At 35.7% G+C, this 21,351-nt stretch overlaps 3 protein-coding genes and 1 long non-coding RNA gene across 4 annotated transcripts; 3 read left to right on the top strand and 1 right to left on the bottom strand.

The window, feature by feature from the left end:
* Nucleotides 1-168: 168 nt before the first annotated feature.
* Nucleotides 169-2,388, top strand: dad1 (defender against cell death 1). Its single transcript, XM_058758484.1, has 3 exons — nt 169-489; nt 988-1,151; nt 2,199-2,388. Exons 1-2 carry the CDS (start codon nt 279-281, stop codon nt 1,116-1,118), a joined length of 342 nt encoding a protein of 113 aa, XP_058614467.1. The 5' UTR covers nt 169-278; the 3' UTR covers nt 1,119-1,151; nt 2,199-2,388.
* Nucleotides 2,389-2,643: 255 nt separating this feature from the next.
* Nucleotides 2,644-8,715, top strand: pigr (polymeric immunoglobulin receptor). The gene is made up of 8 exons (XM_058758430.1): nt 2,644-2,769; nt 4,142-4,486; nt 5,374-5,455; nt 5,607-5,833; nt 6,035-6,113; nt 6,215-6,309; nt 6,493-6,542; nt 7,931-8,715. Exons 1-8 carry the CDS (start codon nt 2,697-2,699, stop codon nt 8,009-8,011), a joined length of 1,032 nt encoding a protein of 343 aa, XP_058614413.1. The 5' UTR covers nt 2,644-2,696; the 3' UTR covers nt 8,012-8,715.
* Nucleotides 8,716-9,994: 1,279 nt separating this feature from the next.
* On the top strand, nt 9,995-11,593 carry LOC131528746 (polymeric immunoglobulin receptor-like). The gene is made up of 5 exons (XM_058758093.1): nt 9,995-9,998; nt 10,157-10,492; nt 10,596-10,892; nt 11,008-11,399; nt 11,493-11,593. The coding sequence occupies exons 1-4, from the start codon at nt 9,995-9,997 to the stop codon at nt 11,184-11,186; spliced, it is 816 nt and encodes a 271-aa protein (XP_058614076.1). The 3' UTR covers nt 11,187-11,399; nt 11,493-11,593.
* A 1,727-nt stretch (nt 11,594-13,320) lies between these two features.
* On the bottom strand, nt 13,321-17,217 carry LOC131529017 (uncharacterized). The gene is made up of 4 exons (XR_009267978.1): nt 17,095-17,217; nt 16,952-16,996; nt 16,084-16,206; nt 13,321-13,413 (listed from the first exon to the last, which is right to left on the bottom strand). It is a non-coding gene; the product is annotated as an uncharacterized LOC131529017 (long non-coding RNA).
* Nucleotides 17,218-21,351: the final 4,134 nt, after the last annotated feature.

Genomic DNA, 21,351 nt, shown 5'->3' with positions numbered 1-21,351 from the left:
ACAAAACAAAGACAAACCCTGAATACATTATGCATTTGAGAATTAAAAACATTAATTTGTTTGACAATTGTCTCTGTAAGATTATACTGTGTGAGAAAATGGAAAGCGTGATTAAGATTAGTGTGTTACAAGTATTTTACAAGCACCGGAACTAAAATCCACCTGCAGTTCCTGCGGGGACGGTTTAGAGGACGCACGTCTGTCTCTCTCTCTTACACGTCATTCATTTCCTAGAGGCTTGATTTCAAGGGTTTCTGCGCGCAGTTCCTGCAGAAATCATGTCTAATTCGGTGTTTTCAGTTATATCGCGTTTTGTGGAGGAGTACAGGAGCAGCACACCGAATAAGCTGAAGATGATCGACGCGTATCTGCTGTATATTTTGCTGACCGGAGTGTTTCAGTTCCTGTATTGTCTGCTGGTGGGAACCTTTCCCTTCAACAGCTTCTTATCTGGATTCATTTCGTGTGTGGGATCCTTCATACTGGCTGGTACTTACACTTATTTAATCATATTTGACAAGAGCCAAACGTTATTTTGTTTTAGTGGTAATATTGTCTACTTGTCAAATTTATATTACCGCGCTCCATTTATAATATCAGTAAGGGCTTCTTGGACCTTAAAAGGCAAATAATAATATTGGTGTTTTTTTTAACCGTATCTTTAAGATTTTGGTATACATAATGTATGTCATTTAATGTATACTATATATATATGTATGTGTGTATACACTTTCATTCTATTATAATTGTAAATATGTATAACTTACAAATGCGTAGTTTTATTTTAATTTATTTAACTGTCATAAGCAGACATAAAACAATTTAAAAACTACATATATGCATATATCTCGTTATCAGAAAGATAAATAACAGCATCCATTCTTCTATATAATTTTCAGGCACTTTAACGTCACCTAATGTTCAAAATGTATGTTGATATGAACATGGATGTTGATCATTTGTGTCTTTATGTTCTTCTATCTTCAGTCTGTCTTCGCATCCAGATCAACCCTCAGAATAAAAGAGATTTCCTGACCGTGTCTCCTGAGAGAGCGTTCGCTGATTTCCTCTTTGCTCACACTGTTCTGCATCTAGTGGTCGTCAATTTTGTTGGCTGAACGAGAGCATCTGCTCTGTGCCTCTTACAGCAGGTGCGTGTGCCAGTAACACCTGATGAGTGTTTCAGCATCACTTTCATGTGTCTAATGTTTATGTCACATAGTTCAGACAACAGCAAAAAAAAGAAAAGAAAGCACCAAAATAGAATGGAATGGAAGCCAGTTTGTGAGATAAAAAATCGCAATGACCTCTTTTTTTTGTTATTTTATTCAGTGGCGGAAACGGGCTTCCATAGATACACATCATCACCATCAAATTGCCAAAGACAAAAGACATGGTTATTTGAATAATTAGTGATTCAATATATCACCAAAGCCAATGTATCAGCAAATATTTGGCATTTTTAAATGATCAGCATCGGCCGATTAGTTTTAGTAAAAACAAAATCTCTAGTTTTTAAATTTTGACAGTGCTACAAATGCTACATCTGATGGCAGATGTGTCATAATCTTTAAATCCTATTTCTAAAACCGATATATCGCTTTGCACTGTATCCAGTTTGTTTCTATTTCGTGTGTCCCAAGTCATATGTCACTGTTTGCTGTGTGTAAAACTTGCTTTGTATTTCAGAAGATATGATTCCCAAAGTGCACTACTATAATAGGATTACACGATTAAGAAGTTGCAAAAGACTTTTTAATCAAGTATTTTTTTCATATTGATTAATTTTACAATTAATTATTTCTAATTTAGTAAATGGAAAATAATTCTGTGTTTCATTGCATCACTTGTCAATAAAGTAAATGTCTATGCATACAATAAAGTGATGCTCCTATAATAAATTACATCTCAGCTTATTATTGCTTATAAATTTAAGACTAAAATTTACATTTAAATGCTAAATAATGCTTCCAAATAAATGGTGTACAGTACCTCCGTACCATAAATAAAAAAAATACTTTGCAAAATTATTGTCTTTTGCCATCATCTACAACCATGATGGGATGAATTACTGGAGCATTAGGAAAACACAAAATATTTTTTTGTCTCTAAATGTATTTTCTGTAACTTGTTTTCTCAAGATGAACTAATCTGCTATTTTGTAACCAGCTCTAATGAGTCTTGTTTGTTTTTCACAGATATGAAGACCAAATGCTGCAGCTCAAGAACAGAACAACTACAAACAAACACAACTGTCTGCATAGCTCTCAATGTCAATATGTTTTGACAGAATTGTCATTTATAAGTTCTTGTCTTGTTCCTTCATTTTTCTACTTTTCTAAAACTCACTGGAAGTTGTTGAAACAAATTAAATGCCTTTAAAAACAATTTAATGGTCCTGTGGTGTTTGTTTTAATATTTAGTAAATATTTGTGTTTGAGATGTATTTAAAAAATATAATTTGTAACAAATGTAACATTGAAAAACATTTTATTTTATTTATTTATTTATTTTATTTATTTTAAACGAAACCAGAAGCCACAGTCTCTATATATTAATATCGCACTGAACACAATTGCAGTGTGGAGCACAAATGGTTAAAACAAGCTCCCACATCTGGACATAGTTTAGGGCAGAAGGAAGTGAGAGTGAACGCAGCAATATTCCTTCTCACAACAGCTCAGCTGTCTTTAAGAATGAGGGAGTCCGATGGTTTGTTAACCTCAGCGATGATTCTTCCGCTACTTCTAATCGTTTTTCTTCTGCCAGGTGAGCTTTCATAATTCTTTTTGAAAAAGAACAAAGGCATTTGTCAAAGCTGTGTTTATGGGAGTTTACAAAGACATTCTGCAGCCAAAATTGGCAATGCGTTAAAACTTCCTCTCTTCTGAACAATATATTGAACTGTTGGAAGTGTTTCTAGCTGCAGCTAGATGAGTTTTCATATGAAGAAAAACACTGACCCAAATTCCTCAATGTACTTTAGAGTGCCTTCTATTAACTCAACTTTTCCAAACACGCAATGTTTTTTAAGTATTTCATTTTCAAAAGAGTCATTAGAATATTCATGTGAAAATATAATATTTTTATTTGGCTTTTTCTGCTTGATTGTTGTTTGTCGGAGACTGATGGACAACAACTGATGGATATTTTGGATTTAATTAGTTAAATGAAAAACTGAAAGTAAATAAGTTGGCAGTGAAAAGCAGGCCTGGGCACAGTAACGCAGTCGGCCATTTCATGCACAAACACATTGTTTAATTTTCAATAAGCAAAACATCTATGAGTTTTAGCTTATAAAGACAATTTATTCTATTTCAGTTGTGATAAAGGTGTTGTGACTATTTACTGTTTTACTTTATTTTATTATATATATTTTTATTTATTTGTTATTATTATTGTTATTATTTTTATTTTTGCTATTATGAGTGTAAATGAAACCAGAAGGATTCTGGCATTATGATTAATGTTATAATGAACATATGTTTTATTTATTTGTTTATTTTCAGGCAGTGTGTGGTCCTCCATTGCCAAAAACAAACAATCACTGGAGAGACATTTTGATTTTTTTAGGCTAAGAAAAACAATTATAACTGAAGTTATGATATGTATTTCAGTATATATTTGAATGCTGCAGAACTGATTACTATGGAGCTCACTGTTACATTTTATTGCTGTTTATGTATACCGTGTATCAGAATTTCCAATATGGTTTTGTTTTCTTTTTTCATATTCATTCATAGTATGCATTATGACTTATTCTTTTATGGTTTTATTACATTATATTCATATTACTGCATTATGTTACTCATATACTTAAGTATTATGCATTTATAGTCATATTTGTTGTACTCATATTCCATTGAGGTAGTATATTTCCTTCATTTGACATATAAAGATAGGCTACATTTTGTTATTCTGTTTATGGAAATGTATTCATTTTATATGCAAGGATGTTTGCTAAATTCGTCTCCTAGAAGTTATATTCCAACAGCCGGAATTTGCAAGAAGATTGCTTAACTCTGAAACTGTTGTTTCTGCTAGAAGGATGTAAAACCACAACCCACGCCTCCAGTATAATACTATTGTTAATCGTTAAATCTAGACTAGAGTGCACACTGAAGTGTTCGGTATCTTTCAGGTCGTCTCTGCACAGTGAGCACTGTAGGAGATGTGTCTGTGCTGGAGGGTGAGTCCGTCACTGTCCCGTGTCACTATAACCCGCAGTACATCAGTCACGTGAAGTACTGGTGTCAGGGCCGGATGAGGGAGTTCTGCACGAGCCTCGCGCGCACCGATGACCCGGACTCAGCCCCTAACGGGAAGGGAAGGGTGACGATCGCGGATGACCCCACTCAGCACGTGTTCACCGTCAGCATGCGCAACCTGACGGAGGAGGACTCGGGCTGGTACTGGTGCGGGGTGGAGCTCGGGGGAATGTGGGTGTCTGACAGCACTGCCTCCCTTTATATCAGCGTCATTCACGGTAAGGGGGGAAATATAGATATGTATGTTAGAAACATAAGCCAGAAAATACATAAACACACAATATTTAAACTTGCATCATTACAAAAATAATTAATTAATTAGCAAAGGAAACAATAGTAAAAACATGCTATTAGAGATGCACTAATATTATATAAATCTTTGTCTATTACTGATGATTATTTTGATGCTATGGCTATGTGAATTAAAAAAAAAATGTTCAGGTCATATTTCATATTCGTTTCCAAAAGAAAGTAAAGTCTTTTTAAGAATATTAAGAGTTTAGAATTGTTATTATTATTGATTTCATGACATTTTGCCCCATATTGATTTGTATTACTATAATGCAGAACAATCGAATTCCTACAACTGTAATGAAAAATCAAATAAATAAATATTACTTATACTTAAAAAAAAAAAAAAGTATACATTATGCTGCTATTTCTTGTATGTCCTTTAATGTATGTTGATTCAAAATTGCAAAAACAAAATGTCATTTTGAGAATTTGGTGGAGTAGAGAAATTTTCTATAATTTATTTATTTAAACAAATGTAGAGATTAAATAAATATAGTTTTAAATGTTTTTATATATTTATAATTGCTTATTTTATTTCATTATAACTAAGAATAATATTAAAATTAATAAAATATTTAATATCTTTATATTATATTTTATATTTATATTATACTTTATATTATTGTTGTTTTCATGACAGTTAAGCATATTTCCCCCCAAATTAAAATATATGTAGTGTCACAAAATATTTTATTTTCCTTTCGGAATGTGGCTATATCTGCTTACAGTATCAGTCAGTAATATTGGTTAATATCGGCATTTATTAGTGAAGGTGTTGTAGTGAGTGTGACTGACGGTTGTTGTGCTGCAGGTATGTCAGCGGTGAGCAGTATGCTGAGTGCAGATGAAGGCAGCAGCGTCACTGTTGAATGTCTCTACAGTATAAACCTCAGGTAACCTACTGTACATCTGTAACAGACTCATCTAAGAAGTGCAAGATATATGAATATCACATAACCTGTGACTTATTTAACATTAATATATAAAGTGTTTATACATATTAACATTATAAATCCTTGCATCGCATCCTTGATTTCCCTGCAGGTCCAGTGAGAAGCGGTGGTGTCGCAGTGGGAACTGGAACTCCTGCGTGGTGACGGACTCTGAAGGAACGTTCAGCAGCAGGAAAGTCTTCATCCACGATGACAGGAACAGCATGTTCACCGTGACGATACAGCAGCTGGAGATGAAAGACTCGGGCTGGTACTGGTGTGGAGCCGGTCAGCAGCAGGTGGCTGTTCATGTGTTGGTCACAGCACAAACCACAACACGTATGTCACACAGAGACTACAGCTGACACCACAAACTACATTCTTACATAATCAGTAGAAATGTGAGTGGTGTTTACCTATGCAAATAAAGAGAAACCTATTGAAACAGGTTGCTGATGTAGCTTCTGCCACATTGCATCACTGATCTTTTGTATAAATAATATCTGCTCATATTGCATTTGATTTCTGTCCTAATGCCAGTGAGCACAGCATCTCCCATCCAGAATCTGAGGACAACAGTCAGAAGTACATCTGTAATGAGCTCAAATGACCCTCACAGGTGACCTTCTGCTCAACACCAGCACACTTCCCCATATTCGTTTCTCATGAATGGATAAAAACATTTTAGCAGTCGTATATAAACAAACATATCCGTTTCAGTCGTCCTGTTTGGGAGTTTCCTCTTGTGGTGTGTGGGGTCATGCTGCTCGTCATGACTGCGTTTTTAGCACTTTGGAAGTTACGGCAACTGTATAGTAAGTTATTTGTAGTTTTTTACTGTCTTATAAATTCATTGAATTAATGGACGAGTCGTTAGTTACTCATAAACTAGTCTGGAACCATTAAAGTCTTTGTTCATTTTAGATATATAAAAAGCATTTGTTTACCTTAATTTAACCTCATTTAGCGTTCTGTAATTTTTTTTCTCCATTTTGCAGAGAAAAAGCAGATACATCGAGGGACAAATGAAATGAACGATAATCTTACAGTCAGTGCATTTTTGTCTCTGTTACCTTAGAGTCAACTTTAAATAAAACAATACCCTATTTACTTTCTTAATGTACATTCCTTTTCTTTTTGTGGAAGTATTATTAGTGTAAATTACTCCAAAAATGTGGGAAGAGTAAATGAAGCATTTGAAAGATGTAAATTACTAAATGATATTTCCCCCTTATTGCAGTTTGATCACAATTAAGGAATGAAGCATTTAATGCAATTTGTGAGCCAATTTACCCGGTTCATTGAAAGAATTGCCTAGAATTCTTCAATTAAAAATAAGTAAAAAGTGAGATATTATGCTTTTTCCCGGAATGAAAATACACTGATGAATATATGTTGACATTAATCCCAGTGCCGCGTTAAGCCTTTGCGGCATTTGCCTTTGTATGGGTCAAAATTATCCATTTTTATTTTATGCCAAAAATCATTAGATTATTAAGTAAAGATCATGTTCCATGAAGATATTTTGTAAATTTCTTGCTGTAAATATATCAAAACTTCATTTTTGATTAGTAATATGCATTGCTAAGAACTTCATTTGGAGAACTTTAAAGGCGATTTTCTCAATATTTAGATTTTTTTGCACCCTCAGATTCCAGATATTCATATAGTTGTATCCCAAATATTGTCCGATCCTAACAAACCATGGATCAACGGAAAGCTTATTTATTCAGCTTTCAGAAGATGTATAAATCTCAAATTCGAAAAAATTGACACTTAAGACTGGTTAAATACAGGACGAACTGCGTTCAATATAGCTTTCATACAGAACGCTTCTCTGATGCCTTTAATACAGGACGATTCCGTATTATACGCAATGGTTGGCAACCCAACGCAAAAGAGAATTGTCTCGAGGGGCCCCCTAGTGTTCGGGGCCCTGGGCTGCAGCCCATGTTGCCCATTAACGCAGCACTGATTAAACCTTCAAATCCTTAAAGTAACTGCATGTAGTTTCGTGTATTTTTGCGACTTTAGCGCTCCCTACAGTTAAGTGAATGAATTCACTGTCGTAAATATAGCACTGCCATAATTACAGTGGATCGCTGTCCACATGCATTTGTTGCTGCCGTAAAGTAATCCGTCTTTTTTGTGGAATTTCGCACCCGCTGATCAAACATACACACTCCTAGAACAGACGTTTGTGAAAGAAAAAGAAGCCATTCGCCTTGTTAGAAGTCAGTGTGCCATCAGAATGATTTTGAAACTGATATTTTAAAGTAAAAAAATTGACATACAGTTGCTTTAACAAGAAATGACACAACGAAGTGCTGGGCAAAACTTTACGCTGGTCCACAGCTCACAATGATATTGTGTCTTGTGTCCAGCTGTGATGAAATGTTTTTCTGCTGTATTTGATATTGTTTTACTTGTTTTCAGATGTGTCCTTGGAGAGAAGGAGACTATAAGAACGCCTCAGTGATTTTCCTGAACGCTCCAGCTCAGGCCCAGGTGCTCTAACGGAAGAGCTTCATGATGGGAAACACCAAACTCATGGACATTCATGATGCTGAAGGAGATCATCTTAAAGGGAAATGATGGACACTTTAACTCTTTAAGTCTCATTATAAAGTCTAAGAGAGTCCCGCAGACTGAAGAAACTGGAGGCCGGGATAATATTTGACATTCCTTCACATGTAACAGTTAAATGGAAGATCATCTTTCATTTTAATGCATATTTCATGTCATGTATTTCTCTGTCTGTAAGCACAAGCCTTATGAGTGAACTGTGCCGTATAAGGAAGGAAAGGATGTGACGTGACCCATACTCGGAATTTGTGCTCTGCATTTAACCCATCCAAGTGCACACACACTGTAGTGAACACACACCCGGAGCAGTGGGCAGCCCGGGGAGCAGTTGGGGGTGCGGTGCCTTGCTCAAGGGTCTCAAGAGTCAACTAAAAGTGCAGAAAATGTTTGAAAGATGTGTGAATGTTTACAAAAACATACTGAAGCACTGAGAATGTGTCCATATCTCACTTTTTATCATAATGGAGACTATTTTGTCTTGTCGTGTTTTATCAGCATATAAATGATGAAAAGCTTTCGTCCAGTATTAACCTCTGTACAGAAATAGTGCTTCATTCACATCCTGTTTCAAGTCCTATTGACATCTTTATTTGAGGTTGTCACCCACTGCAAATAAATAAATGTAACTCACTTCAGCAGTGACCCACTCCAGTCGTTCTGTAATTGTAAAATGAGAACTAGAAAACGGAACAGCGTTTATACCCAGAAACCTCAAGAGGGAAACGCTGAAACATTGTACATAAAGTAAATCATTTTTATCAGAGTAATCTTAAATGGCTCGACTAAGTGATGCATTTGTAACTTGTGATTTTTGCAGCATTTGGAATCAAGCATTATGACATTTTATTGTATATCAACTTTTTGTGACAAGCAACTGAAGAGCACAGATACAGGAAGTGAGAGTCAGTGAGAACTTAAGATCATATGCGTCTCCTTGAGTGATCAGCTCACAAAGAAAAAGTACATGGTGAAGATGCAGAGAGAAAAAACATTACTTTTTGACAAATCAGTTTGAAGAAGTTCATTTTGTTTTTCCTGTGGTTCATAAGAGGTAAGTTAGTTGACATGTTTTTCTGTATGGCATGGTGTACTCTGTCTAAAACTATTTTAAACAGTGTTTTGATAATTCTTTTATAATCACAGACTTTTTTTAATTTGATTTAATTTGTCACACCACTGGACTATAGGTAACACTTTATTTTACGGTTACACCTATTAGTTGCTTATTAGCATGCACATTACTAGAATATTAGCCATGTATTAGTGCTAATTAAGCACATATTAATGCATTATCTTATTCTAGATCCCTAATCCTACCCAATACCTAAATTTAACAACTGCCTTACTAACTATTAATAAGTAGCAAATTAAGAATTTATTGAGGGAAAAGTCGTAGTTAATAGTTAACAAGTGTTACCAAAGTGTTACCGGACTATTTAACCCTCATGTAGTAATTTTGACTTTAAGAGGATTTCTTTATCTTGAAAATGCTAGTTAATGTTATTGGAATAAATTAATTAGACTAAAATGGACAAAATTATCCACAATTTTTTCATTCAAAACTGGGGAGCATAAGCTCAGATCAACAAGGCTTATGATATATTAATTCTAAAAAGAAATACGAAACCTGTGCTAACTGAAAGAAAACAAGTAGACAAAACTGAATTTAAGATTTGGTGATATATTTTCAAGCAATTTTTAAAAGGCCGGTAATTTTTTACACCAAATTAGGCAAAGGATTTCCAGCACAGCACAAGGGTTAAGATGAACCTAGTGAAGGTTTGAAGGTAAAAACTTGAGAGAAATAGTGACCAGTCACAGGACAAAATATTGCATGTTACCTTATACATTCATATTAATTTTAATCTACGATCTTGATTTATAAGAAGTCCAAGTACATGATTTGCATCAACTATGTGTATAAGTTATGAACTTAAATACTAAAAGGAAACTTAAAAGTAATTGTACTAAATAGTGTAGCATGTACACAACTACACATGTATTTAAATAAGACTGTTCTATCATTATCATTGACAAAAAGCTCAAAAGTAAATCTTTTTTTTTTTTTTTATACAGGTCCTGAATGCTGCACAGGATCAGCAAGCAGAGTGTTGACGGTTCAGACTGGAGGATCACTCATTATTCCATGTTATTATGACAGTAAATACACTGAACACAAGAAATACTGGTGCTTTGATGCCAAGTCAGCATTGAATTACTGCAGTATTCTGGCATATGCTAATGAAACCAAAGAAAAAATGTCGGTACTTGATCATCCAGATCAGAGTTTCTTTACTGTGACTATGAGAAACCTTCAGTATGAAGACACTGGAGCTTATTGGTGTGCTGTGGAGATTGGAGGAATATTTGAACCAGATGAGAAAGAGCAGCTTTATCTGACAGTTCAATCAGGTATGAGATGAAGTTTTTATTCAGTTGAAAAATTCTAATTCCTCATAAATCGCAATAACATAAGCATAAATGCTAAATGACTGGTGTGTGTGTGTGTGATCAGTTCCTGATGTGTCTGTGGTGAGCAGCAGTGTATCTGGACGTGAAGGTGGTGATCTCAGTGTTCAGTGTTTCTACAGTTCTGAATATCAGAATAAAGTCAAACAGTGGTGCAGATATAAAGATCAGAGCTGTTACACAGTGGGGAGGACTAACACATCCCAGAGTTCATCAGTCCAGATCAGTGATGATGGGAGAAGATCCTTCACTGTGCTGATGACTGGACTGAGACTGACTGATTCTGGCTGGTACTTCTGCTCTGCTGGAGATCAACAGGCCTTTGTTCAACTCACAGTCGCTGGTAAAACTCATTCACTAATCAGATCTACACAGGGTTTCTTGTTAGACAGAAAAAGGTTTTGTCTGTTTAATTTTTGTTTATGAATATTTTTATTTTTATGTATTTATTTATTTAGTTTCTGATGTCCTTCTCAAGGATCCACGTGTTCCTGTTTTGACTGTGACTGAACCAAAACAAGTAATACAGATTGAATTGATAAAAAGTTTGACTGGTTATGACAAAATTATAATAAAACATTTTTTTTTCTGCATTTTTCACCACTGCAAATTAACGCATATATGTCACTTTTCGTGATGTAGGTTCAACTTTGCTTTTTGAGCCGGAAGAATGAAATGGCTCCAAAAAATTTAAAAAATAAGCACTTTTCCCTTAATAATAGACATGTGTTATTATTGTTTTCACTGATATGCAACCTGTACATATATGTTAACATCTTAAAAAATGTGTTTTAGCGTTTCATCACACTTCAACAGCAGTTGCAATCTCAGAAGAATTTGACAGAAATGGGTTGGTAGCTTATTAAAATATTGATAAATACTGAGATAAATATTTTCTCTCGTGGACCTAACAAGATGCTTATTTTTTTGTTCACAATCACAGGCATGATGTGTATCTGGAGGCGTGGATTCCAGCGGTTGTGCTGCTGATGGTGATGGTGATGGTGATTGTCGTGTCAGCAGTTATACTGAGAAAGAAGCATAGTCAGTACTGATGAGTTTTCTTATTATATGACAGATTCCATGAATCATTCAATGTTTGATCAGTTCATGCACCCAGAGGTTATATTTATAAACCTTTTGTTGATAACACTGTTTGTTCTCTCACTAACAGATAAAAATGACACAAACGTGAATAGAAATGAAGCCAGTGACGCAGTAAGTCTGAGTTAACAACCAATTTGGTCTAAAGCTCATAAATCACAAAATCAGAGCATCAGATGTGTTTGTTAACATGCAGGAAAAGTGGGCCAGTTTATTCTCAGTGGTGACCTACAGCTCTTTGACAGTTTGCCCTAAAACTATAGCAGTAAGTAAATTCAAAATAACACACATAAACAGAGAACATCTAAGTTATACTATATTGCAACAATATTTATATAACCGTCAGTATTCTTCTTTATTATCTTTATATCTCCAGTACAGCCCAGTGCTTGTGGAGGACGAGGTGAATTTTGGTTTGCTGAAGTTTGTTAAGGTTTGTTAAAGTTAATAATCACAGGATGTTTTCATCTCAGTGTTTAATCTCTTAATCACAGGTGCGTGTTCTGCACTGAACACCCGAGCAAAATATCAACAACGGCACTTTTTTTTTCATGACATGAATCATCACAAATGCAAAGCTAGCAAAATCTATCATAATAAAATATTTTACTTTAATTATCACGCTTTAGAATTTGCTGTGCCTGACAAAAGTCTCCTGCTACGGCCAGTGGGTGTGGCTATAAGAGCCCCATCAGCCAGAACTCATGTCACCTGTTTCTTCCTGTGGATGTGCAGTTCCTTTGGTTCCCTCGGTTGTTTTTGTTAGATTCTCATTTTGTTTATTTTTTAGTTTGTTTCATTTCGTTTCCTTTTTATATTATGTAGCCTCTAATTAATAAATGTTACTTTAAACCTCCTTGCATTTGTCATGGCTTTGAGCCGGTCACACTACTACCTGGAAATGAGTATTTAGTTAAAGCATTTCACTATATATGCGCACATATGTATCATTTAGGAATACGTTTGTGAATTGTTGATTGTAAAAAGCATGAAGTATTCATAATATATTTGCAAAGGTGTAATGTGCTTGCTTTTAAGTGTGACAATAAAAATGTCAAAAAATGTTGGCAAACAATATTTCCTCATCTGTTTCTTAATGTTTGCAGTTTTATTTTTTAGCATTAATCTAATAATATTAGTGTCTACAATAAGATACATAACTGAATAACCAAAACATATATTAGAAAGCAAACCAAATCACTACACCTTTGAGGAAACCATTTACTTTTCAGTTTGTTGCCTGCTTACTTTGAATCATACCTATCTATCTATCTATCTATCTATCTATCTATCTATCTATCTATCTATCCATCTATCCATCTATCCATCTATCTATCTATCTATATGTCTGTCTGTCTGTCTGTCTATTGTTCTATCTATCAATCTATCTATCTAAACATGTATTCATTTACAAAAAACAATAAAAAACCGACATCAATAACTTGTATGATCATATTACCACCAGTTCTTGGCTCATTTTGAGCTGAGCATGACCAGTTCAGAGGACTGGAAATATGTTAGAGACTCACCTCGACCAGATCATTGAATCAGTGATTTGTTTTATTTTTTATTTTTTTTTTTAAGTTCTATTTGTGAATGAATATTTGCATCTTTGGATAGTTTCCATACTTTGAATAAAGAAAAAAAGAGGTTTAGAGACAGTAATTCTTTGTTTATGTATTTGACATTTAACTAGCAGGAAACACAAATGACAGTTTTTCCCAGTCCATGTACTGCATTTCTTGAATCATCCTTAATATCTGCAAAGAAGTATGTGCATTTCTCAAAACAATTCGTTCAAACAGCTCCACACAATGGATTTCCTGCAAAAGCCTGTAACTTGCTCAAAATCTTTAATTCATCTCTCAAAAGAAAGTATTTATGTCAGTGAACATATCAGTGCTATCAGAATGAAAAGTCCTTGTGTCATTGTTCACAAACAAGATAGTCATAATTCTTAGTCATGTAGTCAATATAACAGTGCACTCTGTTAGTATTACCTGATGTCAACTATGGCAACAGTTTGGCAGTTACTGTATTGAAATGCAGTAGGCTGCACTTCTTTTGTATGCCATATATTCATTTCAAAAGTACAAATTTACACATTACTGTATGTGGGATATTGATCTGAAATGTTTGAATTGTTGAGGATATGGTCGATCTCCCAATATTTGGCTGCACCCTTTGACCTGCCTCAGCCATTGTAAGGCCTTGAGTGACAACACAGTCCACATAGTGGCCCTTATTTCATCTGATATGCACCTCTGTCCTTGGCCTTTTCTGCCTCTTCCTCTGTTTTGGTGGGGGGGTTGTCGGGAAAATACTAGAAAGCGTAAGTGACTGTGATGGAGCTTGCAGGTTGGCAATAAATTATGGTGTTCTATAAAGAAACTAGTTCAAAATGCATCAGCGTTGCGCAGACCGATCGGTGTATGACATCAAAGTACCGTGAGAGGAATTCCATTCACTCTCGCGGTACTTTGATGTCATATGCCGATCGGTCTGCGCAACGCTGATGCATTTTGAACTAGTTTCTTTATAGAACACCATAATTTATTGCCAACCTGCAAGCTCCACAGTCACACTCACACAGAACAACCTCCTGGACAGCAACCAATCTGGCTTCAGAAATGAACATTCGACCGAGACTGCCTTGCTCTCAGTTGTTGAAGCCGTAAGACTGGCAAGAGCGGATTCTCCTGTCGACCAGTGTTAATTTCATCAACTAAGACGGCGACGAAAAATATTCGTTAACAAACCTTTTTTCTGTGACTAAGACGAGACGAGCTAAAATTAATATCTGATGATAAAAACTATGACGAAATTTATGCCGTGTCTAGCGATCTGAAACAATGGCCTCAGCACCTGAAGGGTTAGGGATAAGGTGAACAGACGTCCCGTTTTTCCTGGGAGTCACAATTTGTTGTCGATTAACTTAAAGTTAGTGAAGGCGTGATAGGCGGAATCGCGCTGATAGAAGTTCTTGATCAGTTCTTGGTGCTCAAATACACACACAGCAGTCCAAATGTCTATTGTGTAAAGTATCTCACGTAAAATACAGTCGGTTATGGCTTAAGTGAATGTAAACAGGTGGGTGAAAACTGAACTTGTGTCAGTATTACATGCATCCGTTTTAAATGGACAGCATTCCTATTAAATACCTATCTGTGTCATTAATGTAGGGATGTCCCAATCAGGTTTTTTGGCCCTCGAATCCGAGTCATTTGATTTTGAGTATCTACCGATACCGAGTCCCGATCCAATACTTCTATAATACATAAAAAAAGAATAAAGAAGAGCGAAGAAACGGATCCAGGATGTTCCTTATTTTTTATTTAATTCACCTTATTTTAACATTCAACAACTCTGTTAACAAACAGAGCACTTCTGTGACGTAGCTTGAACAATCAAGTAATAAATAACATAAATTCTTCACTTTTGGACTTTAGTGCAACTGTAAATATAAAAAAAAGGCTAATATAAAAACAGATAGCACCTCAACTTAAAATACCAGGTGTTCTGTTGATTTGTGCTACCCTGTCAGATTTTGCTACCTCCCATTAAAACAGTAGGTACAATTCGACAATGAAAAATGCTACCTGTCAAATTATGATTTATTAATGTCTACACCTACCCCAACCCTAAACCTACCCTTACAGTAATGCAGATACATTAAATACTGTTGTTCAGCATGAGAAAAAAGACGCAATATTGATGTGCGCAGTAAGCCCTGGTAGGAAAATCTGACGGGTAGGATAAAATGTCAGGACACCGGCAGGCATGTAAACAAATAAAAAAAATAAAAGTGCCACAGTGTTTGCAAAGCCAGTAATGTGCTTTTTAGGAACTGCACTCCTAACTCTTACTGTCATCACAGTAGTAAGTTTCACAGAAGGAAATATATCCGAGTCCTGATGAACCATGTGATCGGGCCCGATTTCCGATCACGTGATCGGATCTGGACATCCCTACATTAATGTTAACCAAGAAAAGACGTTAAATGTATACTACTGTATCTGAAAAATGTTTAATTTGTATCTCTACCAAAAAATTTATATTTATTCCAGTTTTTCCAAATTCAATCCTTGATTCAAATTTATCATAAGCTTAATTGATTTAAAGAGAGATGAATTAATGACTATTTTTGTTTGAAGACTACATATAAAATGGCTACCAAAATAAATGTTGGTAACTGCAGTTTGACTAAAAGTAATGACTAAAAGTTGACAAATGCAATGACTTTTTGTCGACTAAAACTAGACTAAAACTATGAAACTCAAATGACTAAAATGTGACTAAGACTATAAAGCATTTTCGTCTCATGATAAAAACTAAGACTAAATAAAAAATGCCTGCCAAAATGAACACTGCTGTCAACCCTGTTAGAAAATGGCATCTCAGGAACCGGACGCCAGTGGTTTGAGTCTTACCTCTCAGATAGGTCCTTCAAGGTATCTTGGAGAGGTGAGGTGTCCAAGTCGCAACATTTAGCTACTGGGGTGCCTCAGGGCTCAGTTCTTGGACCACTTCTCTTCTCTGTCTACATGGCATCACTAAGGAAAGGAAGGAAAGGACGTGACGTGTGGCCAAGTATGGTGACCCATACTCGGAATTTAACCCACCCAAGTGCACACACATAGCAGTGAGAAGTGAACAAACACACACACACACACACACACACACACACCGTGAACACACACCCGAAGCAGTGGACAGCCATATTGCTGTGGCGCCCGGGGAGCAGATGGACATTCACTCCCCCTACGGACCTGAGACTCCGCAAATTCATTCAGTAACGAAACACTGCTATGTGCAGAGACCCAAAACATGGCTTTGTTTAGAACCATTTTTGCCAGAGCAAAAGAAAAAATTTTCTCTACGATTTAAATCACTTATTAACTTCTTGTTGAATTTTGTTGCCTTGACACTTAGTAAAGCCTGCAAAAGATGCTAAATGCTAACCAATCTGTTCATATAATCGCTCTAAATGCGTGTGTCCTATAATGCCATGATTAAAAATCTATATTTGTTGCTATACAGTAGCAATAATCTAATTTTGACAGATGGTGAGATCGGTATTATGAATTTATAGGCTACAGTATGTTACAGATACCTGAAGCAGCTGCATTTTGCTGTTTGAAAGCTAGTTAAATAGAATTATGAAGCGCATGAAAACTCAGTCTTGATGCGCACAAGACAAGGTAATAAAAACATTCAGGGCTTCAGCCCCCTCAGCCCACCCTATAGCGCCGCCCCTGCAGCAATGTCATGTCAAACGTGTTGTGAGTTGAGACATACCCAGCAGAAAGAGCCACTGATCTCCACACTGTTCCCCGAACGGCCCTGGAAAAGGATTGCAGTTGATCTTTGTGAGTATAAGAGACACAATTATTAAATTGCATCAGACTACTACTCCAGATTCCTGGAGATACTGTACTTACCTTCCACTACAACATCCTATGTCACCCAGAATTTGAAAGCTGTCTTCACCAGATTTGGGATTCCTGATGAGGTGGTGAGTGACAACGGTCCTCAGTTTTCCAGACACATAAAGTCAAGCCCTCACCACCCTCAGGGCAACGGCCATGCAGAAAGGGTGGTCCAAATTGCAAAAAGGATCGTGAAGCAGACAGACCCTCTATTAGCTCTCATGTGCAACCGATCAACAGCCCAGCTGAGCTCCTTATGGGTAGGAAAGTCAAAAGCAGAATGTCTGTCACACAGAAAGACAGGAAAGAGAAAGACAGACAAGCTTACTTTTACAAGCGTTGCAATTGAATTAAACACCTATCGACATAAATCTTCACAGAAAAAAAAAAAATCACCAAACGTATTCACAGAACAGACATTTGAAAGGGCACATGAGAAAGAAATGCATCATTAGAAGTCAGTGTACCTTCTGAAGGATTTTGAAACTGATATTTCGAGGCAAAAAAACTACATAATGAATGAATTTCTATCCAAAGCTTTACTGCTGATCCACAGCTCACAATTATGTTGAGTCTGTTGTCTAACTGTTGTATTTTACTGTTTTTTTTTTTTTATATATTGTTTTACTTGTTTTCAGATAGAGAGAACCCAGCAAGCACAAAACAGGCACACAACGTCATAAGACGCTGATATTTGGTTAAGTTTTGGTTGCGACGTCGGGTGACCAAAATTCAATGTAAATTCAACGTCTAATGGCAATGTTAAATTGATGTCCAATACCGACTTCAGCTGACATTGAGATTTTGTTGTTTTTAGGTTGTGCAACCAAAATCCAACGTTAAGTCAACGTCAAATTGACGTAAAATATTGATGGCCTAAAGCTGACAATTAAATCATAAAAAATTTAAATGAAAATAAATCATTTTAAAACAAACTCCCTTTCGAGGAAAGTCTCTTCACTCGGCAGCCATATTTGCAACGCCTCCGGGCAGCAATGAATGGGGGAATCCTGAAATCTTAAAATCTACTCACTGAACTCACAGTTAAATTACATTAGCAAGTTTCTTATGCCCAAATAGCGTTTAAAAAGCTTATTTTTCAGGCTAGACCTATGACTGCGCATGTGCATTGGCTGGTCTAGTCTGGTTTCTATGGGGAATTTGGCTCTTTCATTTAGAAGGTGGGACTATTCCTCCATATTGCGCATTGCAGTTTCTCCCATTCATAAGTATAGGAGTGAACTGTCTTTGTATTTCTATAAAACACTTACTAAAAAAGATGAAATATTTTTATTTACCTGCATGCCATGTGATCATTAATCAACATCAAAGAAACTGAACATGATATAATCGGTAGGCTATTTTAGAAAGGAAAATTTAAAAGATCCGTTATTAACATCTGTACAGAAATAGTGCTTCATTCACATCCTGTTTCAAGTCCTATTAACATCTTTATTTGAGGTTGTCACCCACTGCATATAAATAAATATAACTCACTTCAGCAGTGACCCATTCCAGTTGTTCTAAAATTGTAAAATGAGAACTAGGAAACGGAACAGCGTTTATACTCAGAGACCCCAAGAGGGAAACGCTTTGAAGTCGACTTCATTGTACATAAAGTGAATAACTGTTATCAGAGTAATCTTAAATGTCTAAACCAAGTGATGCATTTGTAACTTGTGATTTTTTGCAGCGTTTTCAATCAAGCATTATGACATTTTATTGTAAATTAAGTTTTTGTGACATAAGCAACCAAAAAACACGGATGCAGGAAGTGATTGTCTGAGACAGTGTGAATTCAAGATCATATGCGTCTCCTTGGGTGATAAGCTGTTTAGTCTTAACGCAAAGAAAATGTACATGATGAAGATGCGGAGAGAACAAACATTGCAACTTTTTGACAAAAGGACTGTCAGTTTGAAAAAGTTCATTTTGCTTTTTCTTTGGCTCATAACAGGCAAGTGTCTCTGTTTATAATTCAGTTTATTCATACGGTTAGTTGACATGTTCTGCTATATGAGGTGCTATACTCTGTCTAAAACTATTTTAAATAGTGTCCTGATAATTCTTTTATAATTACAGACTTTATTAATGAAGAATTTAATTTGTCATGCCAGTGAATTTTATTTTGTGGTCGTTTTGACACTTTTTCTTGAAAATGTTAGTTAATGTTAATGTTATCGCATTGGGCTACAACCTATTGACTTTGCTCACACAATATAACAACATTTTCCTCAGTTTTTGAGTGAACACTATGAAGGTAAAATTTTAAAGTTGACAAAATGGATTGAATACAAGATTTGTTGATAATATAGCATTACAAGAGATTTAATATCAATTTTTAAAAGGTTGGTAATTTTTTTAGGTAAAGGATTTCCAGCACAGCACGAGAGTTTAAATTAACATAGTGAAGGTAAAACATGATTTAAAAATGGTAATTAAATACAAGTGCAAGTTTTGCATTGCTTAGCTGTATAAGTTATTTAAAAAAAATACTGGTGATACTTAAAAGAAAACATATATCTGTATTAATGTATCATCTGTACAGGCATCAAATATGGTTGATCAGTCTTTAACACTAGGTGCGTTTACATAGGCAAGGCAAGTTTATTTATATAGCACATTTCATACACAATGGTAATTCAAAGTGCTTTACATAAAAGGAAGTGAAATAGTCATTAAAAATAATAAGAGATTAAAAATAATAAAAATCACAACAATAAAAACAAAGTGATTTAAAAATTGATTTTAAAAGAATTTAAAACATTTAAGGATAGAGAGTGATTATACATAGTGCAGTCAGTTCGGACGTAGCACAGTGCTCATTCAACAAATGCACAGCTAAACAGATGAGTTTTGAGTCTGGATTTAAATGTGGCTAATGTTTTAGCACATCTGATCTCTTCTGGAAGCTGGTTCCAACTGCGGGCGGCATAATATCTAAAAGCAGACTCCCCTTGTTTTGTGTGAACCCTTGGTATTTCTAACTGACTCGATCCTAATGATCTGAGTGGTCTGTTAGGTTTATATTCAGTGAGCATATCTCCAATGTATTTAGGTCCTAGGCCATTTAGAGATTTATAAACGAGTAAAAGTACTTTAAAATCAATCCTAAATGTAAACGGAAGCCAGTGTAAGGACCTGAGGACTGGTGTGATATGCTCAAATTTTCTGGTTCTAGTCAGAATCCTGGCAGCAGCGTTCTGGATGAGCTGCAGCTGTCTAATGGTTTTCTTTGGAAGGCCGGTGAGGAGACCATTACAATAATCCACCCTGCTGGTGATAAAGGCATGAACCAGTTTCTCCAAGTCTTGACTGGAAACAAAACATCTAATTCTTGCAATGTTTTTGAGATGATAGTATGCTGATTTAGTTACTGCTTTGACATGACTACTAAAACTAAGGTCTGTCTCCAGAAACACCCCAAGATTTTTGACTTGGTTTTTAGTTGATTGACCCCTAGAGTCAAGGTATGCATTCACCTTGATAACTTCATCTTTGTTTCCAAATGCAATGACTTTAGTTTTCTCCTTATTTAACTGAAGAAAGTTCTGAGACATCCAACAGTTTATTTCATCAATGCATTGGCAGAGGGAGTCAATGGGGCTGTAGTCATTTGGAGATAAGGCTAGGTAAATCTGCGTATCATCAGCATAGCTGTGATAGGCAATTTGGTTCTTTCTCATTATTTGACTTAGTGGGAGCATATACAGGCTAAACAAGAGTGGTGCAAGAATTGAGCCTTGTGGGACTCCGCATGTCATGGACGTCCACTTAGACTTATGCTCTCCTATACTCACATAATAACCTCTCCCTTCTAAGTATGACCTGAACCATTTGAGTACCATCCCAGAAAGCCCGATCCAGTTTTCCAGTCTCTCTAGAAGTATGTTATGATCAACAGTGTCAAACGCAGCAATAAGATCTAGTAGTACCAGCACTGATATTTTGCCTGAATCAGAATTTAAGCGAATATCATTTATTATCTTAATAAACGCTGTCTCTGTGCTATGATGTGCTCGGAAACCAGATTGAAAATTGTCCAGGTATCCATTTAAGTTTAAGTGGTTGTTCAGCTGATTAAAAACGACCTTTTCAATAATCTTACCTATGAACGGAAGATTTGATATTGGTCTATAGTTGTTCAACATTGTGTTATCAAGATTGCGCTTTTTCAGAAGGGGCTTAACAACTGCAGTTTTCAGGGAGTTTGGAAAAGTCCCAGAAAGAAGTGAGGTGTTCACCACTTCTAAGAGATCTGCTTCTAAA

This window comes from Onychostoma macrolepis, chromosome 02, assembly GCF_012432095.1.
Source record: "Onychostoma macrolepis isolate SWU-2019 chromosome 02, ASM1243209v1, whole genome shotgun sequence".
Classification (NCBI taxonomy): domain Eukaryota; kingdom Metazoa; phylum Chordata; class Actinopteri; order Cypriniformes; family Cyprinidae; genus Onychostoma; species Onychostoma macrolepis.
This window is presented reverse-complemented; position numbering and strand designations above follow the sequence as displayed.